Source organism: Heloderma suspectum, chromosome 1, assembly GCF_057233095.1.
Source record: "Heloderma suspectum isolate Gila_16-S chromosome 1, 16-S_ref, whole genome shotgun sequence".
Taxonomy (NCBI): domain Eukaryota; kingdom Metazoa; phylum Chordata; class Lepidosauria; order Squamata; family Helodermatidae; genus Heloderma; species Heloderma suspectum.
The window spans coordinates 201,006,220-201,018,398 of record NC_139458.1 but is presented as its reverse complement, the minus strand read 5'-3'; the positions used below and the strand labels follow the sequence as shown (position 1 = coordinate 201,018,398).

At 44.0% G+C, this 12,179-nt stretch overlaps 1 protein-coding gene across 2 annotated transcripts in view; it reads right to left on the bottom strand.

The window, feature by feature from the left end:
* Nucleotides 1–12,179, bottom strand: part of GLS (glutaminase) — an 88,890-nt gene that overhangs the window by 6,033 nt on the left and 70,678 nt on the right. The window contains exons 15-16 of one of the 2 annotated variants that reach the window (XM_084816294.1): nt 5,172–5,233; nt 88–164 (exon numbers count right to left, since the gene is read on the bottom strand). In XM_084816294.1, the coding sequence (XP_084672420.1) occupies nt 88–164; nt 5,172–5,233 (139 nt within the window). The remainder of the gene's footprint in view (nt 1–87; nt 165–5,171; nt 5,234–12,179) is intronic. The other variant, XM_084816311.1, reaches the window with a different exon arrangement.

Below are 12,179 nucleotides of genomic sequence, written 5' to 3'. Positions count from 1 at the left end.
AATACAAAAAAGGATAATTACTTATACTGAATATATTCACCATACTAAAGTGGAACATCTACTTCGACCATTATTCACTGCTACAACCTTCTGCTGCCGCTACATGCAGTGCTGTCCGGGAATCGTAGTCTCTCTGCTCCATATCCATACCTGACAAGGCAAACCTGGAAGGGAAGTTGGAAAAGGGAGGGCGGGGGGGAAACTGATCATAAATAAGACAGAACCAAGTGAGATGTTTTCCCAGCTTTGACGTTTGGAGCAGTTATTTTCTGGATTAAAGTTGAAGGCCCTCTTCCCCATTACACTCAAAAAGGTGCATATATGTGTGTCTCTCCTCACTCCAGCCCACGTCCAACCATCAAGTCCCAGAACAACTGGCAGGCATCCTACTTGCGCTTGCAGAATAGCCCACCTAAAATGGCCTCCTGCTGTCCCCTTTGCCCAAAAAACACAGTCCCATCCCTTCCTGACAGGTTGAGCAATGGGAAGGTTCATGGATTCCAAACTGCCTATCAGCTGCAGTGACTCAGTCTGGGGACATGTCCTTTATTCCCTCAGGATATTTACTTACTTAAATTTTTACCCAATTCTTCAGCCAAAAAAGGGCTCCCAGAGCAATCACAAAGATTAACAAGACAAAAATTATTACTAATAATCATTACTAATTAATAATTATTACAAATTAATAATAATGCCACCATTTAGATATTGGGAGGTGGGGGAGAGAGGGAAATCAATGGTTCCCTGCTCCACCAGGCACAGAGACTCAGTGGATGCATTCAATATAACAGCTTCATGTTCCAATGCAAACTTCAGCTCCATCACATGTCACACTAGTATGTCCCAGCACACCACCTAGACATTACTCATTTAATATACCAAAAGCAAACAAGCTGCCTTCAGGAAAGGCTGCACAGAAACACAGCCTGTGTGCCATGAAAGCAACAGACTAAGCAGGCAAAATGCCTCAGATATGAAGAATATCCCAAATGCTCTATTTGGGGGCTGCCTTGCCCTTTTCGCTATGGGTACCTCCAGATGGAGAACTCCGAGCGCTATCCACCAAAAGGCACTACTGCAGCTATTCCCCCTTCCCCCCGCCACTTAACAGATTTTCTGTAGTAAGAAAAAAAGACAGAAGCAGTGGTGGGAAAACATGGGAAGGTTACAAATGGAAAATGACGGCATCTGGACTCTCTCATAAAATCCCGTGAATTAGGCAGAGCAATGGCAGCACAAACGCCTGGAAGCACCCTATGATCTTAAGGCAGAATTCTATTCCAGGCACCTTAGCTGTGAAAAACTCTCAAGGAAGTGTAGGGTCAAAGATAACTGGTATCTCAGAAATGGGATGGAGGCAATGTCACCTTAGTACTCTGAATGAAGTGTACTCTTTGAATTTTGACAGAATCTCAAATCCAGTCTGAAAGACAGATGCATCTCATCCAGGACAGATTGCATATCAAGCCTGTAACAGCTTGATGATGCTAAGGATAAGAGAAGCAGATTTCAAAAACTAGAGAGGAAAAACATATTGACTGGAGGATGTGTTTCAGTTATCTCAACAGTTCTATGCTAGTTATAACACTCCATACAAATTGCTTTCTTTCCTTCCTCTTTTTTGTCACACACCTTGGCTTCTAAAGCAAGATTTTTTTTTGTAGCAGACAGTATCATTCATTGTGCCTATAAACTATAAAAGGAGGAACCATTCCAAACAAACAAGCAAAAATCAGCAGACAGCATTTAATCCTGCTCCTGTAAGCTTTAATCACTTACTATGTGCACTTAATTGATGAAAGCTTTAATTGGTATGCTTTTTAAAACCTGCAATTAAACTGGAAACACCACTAGCATTGTGGAATGGATTCCTTGTGTTCCCAACAGTACCCTTGCTTAAAATAATTGAGCCCAAAGGGGGCGGGGGGGGAGTGTGTATCTCAACCACAATATTATAAAAAGGTGTTTCTATTGTGAGCGATCTATGCATATCTCTCGATTCCACCAAGATCAACAAGGCAGAGTGCTCATTAATGAGGATGAAGAACAGCAGTGACTGGGTGAATAGCAAGCAAGCATCAGCAGCTTCTGTTACCTCACGAATCACCCAGTTAAACATACAAACTTATGATGAGAGCATTGCCTGTTGATGGAAAACTAACAGACGTGGCTTCCTTTTCTGCAAATAGGGAACAGCAGCCACTCTGCTTCTTTCCAATTTGATATTTGTGTATATGTGGCATCTTTCAAGCACCTCCTAAAAACGTGCCTTTTCACCTGGCTTTCCCTGGATTGTAAATGCTGTTGGGTTTTACTTTGGTTTTACATGCTACTTTTAAACTTTTAAAGTCTTATATTGGCTTTTCTCGTGTTGTATTTTATGGTTTTAATTGTTGTGAACTGCTCAGAGAGCCTCAGCTGTTGGGCAGCATATAAATGTAACAAACAAACAAACAAACAAAGAAGAAGAAGAAGAAGAAGCGCGTCTGCTATCTGCTTATATGTTTGCATGTGAACTGTTTTTCTATTATGTACAATATTGTATTTTTAAGGGTTTTAATCTTTGTAAACTGCCCAGAGAGCTTTGGCTATTGGGCAGTATAGGAATGTAATAAATGAAATGAAGAGATATGTAAATTCAAATGGGTTTAAAGCTGGTTAATTGGCTAAAAACTAAGCCAGCGTGGGGAGAGTGGGGAGTGTGCTGGACTTGGACCAGGCAAACTGAGGTCCAAGTCCGTATTCGGCCATGAAGTGCTCTGGGTGCCCCTGGGTCTGTCTTACCTGTCCAGCCCGGCCTCCAGCCTAACAGAACTGCGGTGAGAAAGAAATGGGATCACGCCACACTGCCTTGAGCTGCTCAGAGGAAGGGTGGATTTTAAACAGAATCTCATTGGCTGATAACCGTATCAAGAGGCCCTGGCCTCTTATATTTCTCAGATGCCAGAGGCAGGGAAGGACTTGCTTGGCTTTCTTCCCTTTACTCATGGACTGTATTGGGATAGCAGCAGAAACCACCAACCATACAGCCACCAGTAAGTAGCATCCCACATCGTGATTTTATCTCCCTGGAGAGAGGGTCTTCTTTGAGCCAAGTGCTCTCATGCACCGTTTGCCCTCAATTGCAGGAACATAGTAACAGTTGTCTTAGTACGTGGCTGGAAATCACAGATAACTAGCTCCCAAGAGAGATGTGATTAATAGGGAACGTGCTAAGTGATCATCTTTCCACCTTGGATAGCATGTCTCCCCTGACTCTCATCTACAGTTGAAAGAGACCAATCATGGGAACTAGACAAGACTGGAGACGCAAGGGGACAGGATTAGGCAGTGATCGGCTCCTCTGAGCTTTGGATGTTGGTTTAGGAGACTTGCTCAAATTAACTTCTTTTCTTCCTAATGCAAGACTTTCCTAATCTGGCGCCCTCCACATGTGTTGAACTACATTCCTATCATCCTCAGCTAAGCTGACCAAGGCCATGCTGGCTGCAGGATGATGGTAGTTGTAGTCCAACACATCTGGAGGGTGCCAGGTTGGGAAAGGCCACCCTAATGATTCTGTGAGTAAGCGGTTAAGGAAATTCTGCACCACCCTTCCCCACACTTGTTGCCCTAGGGATGTGCTGGTCTTCAACTCCCATTAGCTCTACCTAACATGGCCAGTGGTCAGGAATGCTGGGAGTTGTGGTCCAAAACATCAGGAGAGCACCAGGTTGGGGAAGGCTGTTCTACACCATTGGTTGGACAGAAGGAGTCAGAAACCGAGGAACAGCACGCCAAAGAGCTAGAGACAGACCGAATTGGGAGTGGGAAGCAATGGCTGCAATATATACTGAATGTCTGAGAAATTAAGATCCTGCTTGGAAAAGAATTGGCCATGAGCGAAGAAAAGGAATTGGCTCATTAATGTCTTCTAAAATGTAGTACTTTGGGAACACCGGCTGCTGTAATCGAGAGACAGTAGAGGGAGGCCAAAGGGGGAAGACGGATGCAACAGTGTTCAAGACAGAAGGCCACTACAGAAGCAGCTTCGCTACTTTCAGTCCAAACGTCTTTTCTCTCCAAGGTGGAGTCCAAGAAAGAAAGGAACAGATCCAGTTGTGGAAGTTTGAAGCAGACACCTGCTGTGCACAATGCTGTGTGGTTGGCTATCCACTATAAGAAAATTCTCCCGTTTCAAAAGCAGTTACGAGTCCTTCTGATTAATAAGGCAATGAATGAATGAATGAATGAATGAATGTTCATGAAGTATTTTTAAAAATTAAAAAATGTGGGGAGGAAGCCCCTCTGAAGCATACAGGAGGGACAAGATTGACAGCTGAGCCAACACTTAGTTGGCAAGCAGGTCAGCATGGGGAAGGGCCACTGCTCAGTGGTAGAGCATATGCTGCACATGCAAAAGGTCCCAGGTTCAAATCCAGCCCATCGCCACTTAGGGCTTGGAAAGACCTCTGTCTGAAACCCTAGAAAGCCACTGCCAATTAATGTAGACAATACTGAGCTAGATGGACCAGTATATGGCAGCTTCCTCTGTGCCATTTCACTTGAGCAGTGGGGACGAAATTGGGCTTGCATGGCAGCGTAAGAATTCTCAGATTTCAGATTACATACATCTCCACCCTGAGTGAAGGCAACGGCCCTTCCCCTTGCTGACCTGTTTGCCAGCTGACTGAATGCTGGCTCAGCTGTCAGTCTTGTCCCTCCTGTATGCTCCAGGTGGGTTTCCTCCCCATTTCCCTTAGTTTTTATTTATTCTTGCCCAAACACGTATCTATACTAAATACGGGGCTCTGGGCATAGGTGAAATAGGACACCCTTGTTCCACAACTCAAAGTTCTGCACTGTTCTTTGACATAACAGCACCATTAGGGTTTTAAGGTAGGAAGGGATGGGAAATACTTTATTTACAACCTTTATATGCTGCCTTTTATCTAGGATTTAAAGGTGGTTTACAAAAATTAAAAACAATATAGAAAAAACAAAACCAGCAGCAGAAGAAAAAGCAATTAAAAGTCAATGTGGCTAAGAGTGTGGGGTTCCCTTCACCCATGATGTCTCTTAACATATTTAGCTGATTTTAATAGTGTGTATATGTTTCTATAAATATAATTATACACACATTTCATATGCTGCAGCACAAAGCAAACATTTCCCCGCCACATTCATCTTACCTTCTTAGTGCAGACACATCACCGGTGTAGGCAGCAAATAAGAGATTTATTACAGATTTCACCTGTAAGAAAAGAAAAAAGAAAAAAATGATTTATAGATTTGGTTTTTTCCCTCCTCTTTTCTCGGGAGGCTTGATAGGGAATGTAAACACGCCAAGAACACCTGAAACTGGCTCTGACCCAAAGTTGGCACTTGAAAAGGATAGGAGGCAACATCTGAAGAAGACTATTTGAGTGCCATGTAACTTAAAACTTTTCTTCTTTTGATAATGATTTTAGCTGCGCAACTTTGTATAACTGTTTATTCCTTTTATTTACTCACTGTCTTTGGTATTATTGTTAAATAATAATTTTTAATAATTAACCGCTAGGCTAAAAAAAATGTTATCAGAAGGTAGCTGTACACAGCAGGTGCTCACCACACTATTCAAGCTCTTGCTATTTCACATTTTAGGCTTAGCCGTTATTTGCAACCGTCTGTCACTTTACCAAGATGCCAAGTGGCAAAGCCCAGGACTGACAACTTCTGACACCATACATTTAGTGTAAACTCAAACAGATTTTGCATTGGTGTGACTCCATTCACAGAAAACTCTTTGATCCAGCGGAGGCATCCCTGAACAGAAGGGGAAGGAGACCATTTTTGCAAATTCTCCCCTTCTCCTACAGGCCCCATGCCACCTCCCACACTGTTCCAAAGGGTCCCACAACCTTCTGGAGCAGGTGTGCATGTGTGTTTGTGCACACACACACACACACACAGGGGCTGTAGAGGAAGGAGGGGACCACTGAAAACTACCTCCTCCCCCCTTCCGTTCCTGGAAGCCTACGTTGGATCAAAGAGCCTTCCATCAGCAAACAACACAGTTGGATACAACTCTTTATATGGACATGCAATCCCTACATCAAGATCTGCCACAGCTCCAGCCTACACATACAGACAGCTGCAGACATACATTTGTCACTCCCCGATTCTGAGGGGCAGTTACCCCCTGCTCACCCATCCTTTCCTGTATGTCCACTTTAAAGTAGCAACTGAGCAAAAACATACAAACGGAAGAATTATTCTTCAGATACTATGGAAGATCATTTTAGATTTGAGCTGGGGGATGGGCAAGCCCAGGGCCTTGGCAGTTCCGATATCATGCAAGTCTATATTCCATTAAACTTCAGCTTGGGCCATTTTGTGCTTTCGAACACAGGCAGCGTTCTGAGCGGTGGTAACATCTCTTTACGAGAAATGGGAGTGCCTTACGCGAGCAGAGTTCTCTTCAAATAGCTCTGTCAGTTTACAGTAAGATGTGATGCAGCACTGAAACCTCTCGTACGGTGTTCATATGGATGGGGAAGCCCCTTTACAGGCGACTCCCATTTGGGGCAATCTGGAAATAAACAAAGGAATCCATCTTCTAATCCATCAATGGAATCCACCTTCTTCGAGACATTCGTGTATCACGTGGTTAGCGGTCTGGAGTCCACTTGGTTCCACTAGGGCAGGTGTCCCCAACCTGGTGCGCTACAACTTTTTTTTTTTTACTACACACCCCAGCATCCCTGACCATTGGCTAGGCTGGCTAGGGCTGATGAGAGCTGAAGTCCAAATCATCTTGGGGATTTGGTTGGGGAAGGCTGCACTAGGGCCTGATACGCAGAGGCTGGGCAATTCTGGAAGCTGCGACACAGGCAAAGCATCCCCGGCAAGCCAGCAGCTGGGGTATTCCTCAGTGTGGTGAGCCAACACGCTGGCCGGGAATCAAACTACTTTGCAGGCAGAACCACACGCCCAAACTTCATTCGGCTGGTGAGAAGACTGGGTGGGGGAGCTCAGCTGGACCCCCACCCCAATCTAGTTCCCCACTCATGTTTTAGGCTCCTCCCTTCAAAATGAGTTGCGAGAGCTTCAGCCCTTTGAGATTCAACTCACAAAAGGGTCCAAAACATGTCCGTTTCTTATAGTGAGATTATAGCTCTTCACTTACTCTTTAGCATTGTGCCTGGATGGAGGCATCTGTCAAAGAGACTGCAGTGGCTTACATGTGAACAGTGTTCTCCCAGGACATACAGAGCACACCTGCAAGTCTCCCCCAAATGGGAGCTACAGGGATCAAGTGGCATCTGCCCCAGACTTTGCCTCCATGTGTAAGCTTTAGGCAAGCCTGCCTGCTCACTTGCACCTCCACAAAAACACAATTTGTACTGCTGTTAAGCTATGAATGCATTAGCAGCATGGTCTAGGCAGGGCCATTTGCAAAAAAGCCCAATGCCTCATAAGCAACGAATGTTGGCACCAGCTCTTCTTCCTGTCCCCTTTGAACAGAATTCCAAACCACAAACAAGAGCCAAAGATGCAGGAAGCTACAGGACATGGCTGCGATACAGATATTTGCAAGATTGATGCAAAACGTGGGTAATTTCCTTGCACATGTATGTAAGAGATAAGCAGTCCTTGACCATTTTGCTTAGATACAAAGAAACTGGCAGAGTAACTAACACGAGAACTGAGATAACAGTGAATTCACAAGGGTCAAATGTTTTCAGCTAGCCTGTTTATTAAAACAATATTTGGTAAAATAATCCAACCTTTTCTAAGCTTTTGTGGTCTAAGAGAAGAGAGACCAAAACGTTTTGGTTCTGAAAGGACAGACGCCTTGTCCCTGTTGTTTAGCTTCTCTTCCATCTCTGAATTCATTCAGCTAATGTCTAAGTGAATAAGACCACAATGAAGGGACTAAACATAATTAATGAACACCAAAGATTGCTCTAAACTAGAAAAGGGCAGGTTTTAAAATCACTCCTGAACTAATTGTTTCCTTGAATTTCTGTTCATTAATTCATCTAGAACTGAAATTTCAGCCTTGGAAATTCAATTATTTATCAAAAATGCAGTTAAAATAATGTGCAGAACAACTAAGACAGATGGCTGGCAAGGAATTTGCACTTACACGTTATTGAAAAAAAACCTATAGATTCTGAGAAGGCAGCAGGCGGATCTTCAAGAGGAGAGCAGAAAAAAGGGTTAGGATAAATTGGTGAAGGCAAGTGGCCAAATGTGTTAAAGGACAAAACTGAGGTGAGTTGAAGGAAGCATTATATGTGAAGCTAGTTTATATCTAAATATTCAACTACCATCGATTTATTGTCTTACTTTTCCAGTTCACGCCCACATAGTTAACCACAGTGCAATCGCCTCTAGACAATTTTTGTTAATAGCTGGAAAGAAATGGTGCAGGGTCAAAAATGCTATTTTCTGTAGGAGGGTAGTATGAATAGGCTAAATATCATTCTTCCCTCAGGAAGAGGAGAACAACCTGAGCCTGTGGAAAGTCCATCACTTTCGTTGGTACATAAAAGGGTGTGTTGAACCCTTTTTTCTTGGTGACATTTTACGGCCCATGAAGCTGGTCTTTTGCCTTGCTTGGGGGTGGGGGGCGACATACAGGTTTCTATATTGTGTCTGCTCACCTCCGCCAGTGGGGCTAATAGCAGATTGGGTGAAATCTAGACTGGGAAAATGGCACAAGGAAAGGATTCGACACCTCCTCACCCTGCACTGCTGTTCTGATCAAAATGAAGAGTTCCACTGTGGCTGCTTAAAGAAAACCAGAATGTTGAGACATCAGGCCATGGATCACGTCTGTTTTGGTCCTCAGTGCCAAAGTCAATGTATTAAAGACCTGTTCAGTATGTGTGTTGCAGTGACAATTCCAAAACACTATGAATATTGGGTAATTAATGTCCTCGGGGACAATAAAATCCAGCTACCTTTAAGGGTCCTAGGGGATTGCTTCAAACCATGTTCCATGCTTGCCCCAAAGATCTACATATTATGGTTATTAATTTTTTGTTCAGTGGCAGTGCCTGTGCTGTGTGTGCAAAAGGTTTAGTCCCCCACATCTCCAGGTAGGGCTGGGAAAGACTCCTGCCAGGAACTCTGGATAACCGCTGCCAGTCAGTATACACAATACTGAGCCAGATGGACCAATGGGCTGAATCAGTATAAGGCAGCGTCCTGTGCTCAGGAGTTATCAAACATGAGCTCCTGTCAATCAAGTTTTACTGAATTGAACAAAGTTGGGATGGCTGCTCCTAGCCCTTTTATCAGTTCACTAACCTGAGGCATTGTATTGCTGTCACTCGAAATGGCTTGCATTTGTGCTTAAGGTGTTTTTTTGGAAAGGCTAATGGGCTGTTCCTTTCTTCTACCCAAGCTCAGATAATATAAGTAAGGAGACAAAGCCAAATGGAAGGATGTGCAAGACAAGACGTAGAAGACAATGCTATAACACATTATGATTTGCAACTGACCAGCTTCTTGGTTTTAAAATGAAAAGTTCTTCACAGTTTTCATCTTGCCTCCCCTGGTAACAATGCTTCTTTTTGGCGAGTCAATATTCTTTCTATTCAAGAGATGATGACTTGGATCAAGGCCAGTCATGAATCCAAAGTGGGATGTGAGCTTAGGCTTAAATCCATTGCATCCCACTTCCTCATCGGATTGTTGGTAAAGGACTGAATGGGATATATGAATGGGATATATGACCCACCATGCTTGGCTGCAGACCTTTGGGACAAATAATGTGCCAAGAACCGTTTATATTGCTCTGGAAGGAAAAGCCTGTCTTTGCATCCAAATGTGAGGAATGAGACAGTGACCTGGTTTGCGCAACATGACAGCCTATTGTGGGTTGAGTTACCCTCGAGGAGCTGCGGTGCATGCTGTCTGCCATTATGAATATGCAAGCCCTGACAAGGGGTTGTTGTGGCTTGTCGTGTTGTACAAACCTGGCCAGCACGGGTTATTTGAGGGTTAAACAATCCTCGCATAACCCATAGCCCCCTCAAATAACCCCCACAGGCCAGATTCACACAGACAGGTTGGGGCTTGCGTATTCATAATGGCGGACAGCACGTGCTACAACTCGAGAGTAAATTAACCCATGATAAGACTGTTTTAAACTGTTTTATTATATACTTTGTACATCGCCCAGAGTGGCTGGGTGACTGGCCAGATGAGTGATTAATAAATTGAATGAATGAATGAATGAATGAATGAATGAACGAACTAACAAACGAATGCTGGGCTGTAGTGCCATGTGAACTGGCCCATAATGATCAAAATCTCAGAGCCAAATCAAAGCCCGCTAGACGTTCACAGCAGGATCTCCCCTACTAAAGAATAAGCAGAGAATGACGATGTGGCAAAGTTATCTTATTTATAGTCTTTCCCAGTGGGTAAGACTATAGGGCAAGGGTGTCTAACATCAGGTCTAGAGGCCTCCGGGATTCACACCCCCTTCCCCTGGCCCCTCCACCTTTCCCTGACTGCCAACTGTTTGGCGGTTTCCTGGTTTTTGTGATATATTCTCCCACGTTCTAAAAGGCTGAAATGGTCCTCCTAAGACTTAGTTATTGGCAGCAAGAGCTTCAAGCTAAAATATGTTCATATTTTTGGCCCTGCCCCCTTTGACGTCAGCCCCTCCCAGCACTGGGATGTGGCCCCCGAGAGCTTCTCCTAAATGGAATTCGGCTCTTGGGCTGAAAGAGGTTCAACATGCCTAACACAGGGAACGACGCAAGGATAACAAGGGACAGATGGGAGAAAAGAGAGTGGCATGTGCTTAGGCTTGGTTTCAGGGCTAGTGGGTTACTCCAAAAGCTTCACAGCAAAGGTGGGTTTTGTGGAGGGATCTGAAGAGAGAGACAGCCGTGGCAGCTTGTACGTGTACTGTGAAAGGGTTCAAGTACCTACAAGAAAAGGCTATCAGTAGCTACTAGTCTTGATGGCTATGTGCTACCTCCAGTACCAGAGGCTGTGAGCCTATTTACACCAGTTGTGTTCTTCTTGTGGGTCCCTGGTCAACAGCTGGTTGGCCACTGTGTGAACAGAATGCTGGACTAGATGGACCCTCGGTCTGATCCAGCACGGCTCTTCTTGTTGAGAAATTGTCACTTATGTCATCAGGACAAAGCAAGAGAAAGGTACTCCTAACACGGAGGACCTCTAGCCTGCTGCCAAAGAATCTAACATTTAGAAAAGGGGTTCGTAAAAGGGCATGCATCTTGAACGGTGTGTGCAAAATCTGTTTTTTTCCCAGCACTTAAAACTTCACTACAGCTCAATATAACAACCCAAATTCATCTCCACTCCTGAGACTGCATACATTACAGCACACAGAATAGACCCTCCCTAGCCCATTGAGGCAAAGAGAACACATGGCTGGTAAGAGCATGGCTCGAACCAAGTGATCTGGGCATTAGCAGCACTTGCTGGCTACCCATCACAAATTAGTTGGATGCCTTCCAAAATGGGATTCACAATTTGCAGAACATGGTTAGCTATGATAGCCTTCGTACCCCTGATGCCCTCCAGATGTGTTGGACTGTGATTCCCATTGGCCATGCTGGCTGGGGATGATGGAAGTTGCAGTCCAACACTTTCAGTTGCAGTTTTCTATCTGGTATTATATTTGAAATCTTTGCACTGCTGCTAGCTTCTATTTGGTTATCATTTTTATAGTTATACTTATTTTAAAAAATTTACATTGTATTTTATCATCATGTATTTTATGGTTTTAACTGTGAACCACCCAGAGAGTTTTGACTATTGGGCGGTATAAAAATTTAATAAATAAACATTGGAAGGACCCCAGGTTGGGAAAGGCTGTCATGGTATCTCATTTATCTACAGCCACTAAGAAATGTGTTACCTCCAGAATCGCATCTTATTTCATGTATATCCCACCTTTCCTCCAAGGAGCTTAAGGCAGCACTCATGGTGTTCTCCTCATTTTATCCTCACAGCAACCCTGTGAGGTAGGTTAGACTGAGAGTTAAAGACTAGCCCAAAGTCACCCAGAGAACTTCATGGCCAAGTGGGGGATCTGAACCTTGAGTTTACTCTTCACCCCTATTGACATTCAAGTAGTAGTCTTTGATTTTAGTTCATCAATCAAATTGACACGTGCCTGTTCATATGCTGCCATTTGATCATACATGGCAGCTGTATTA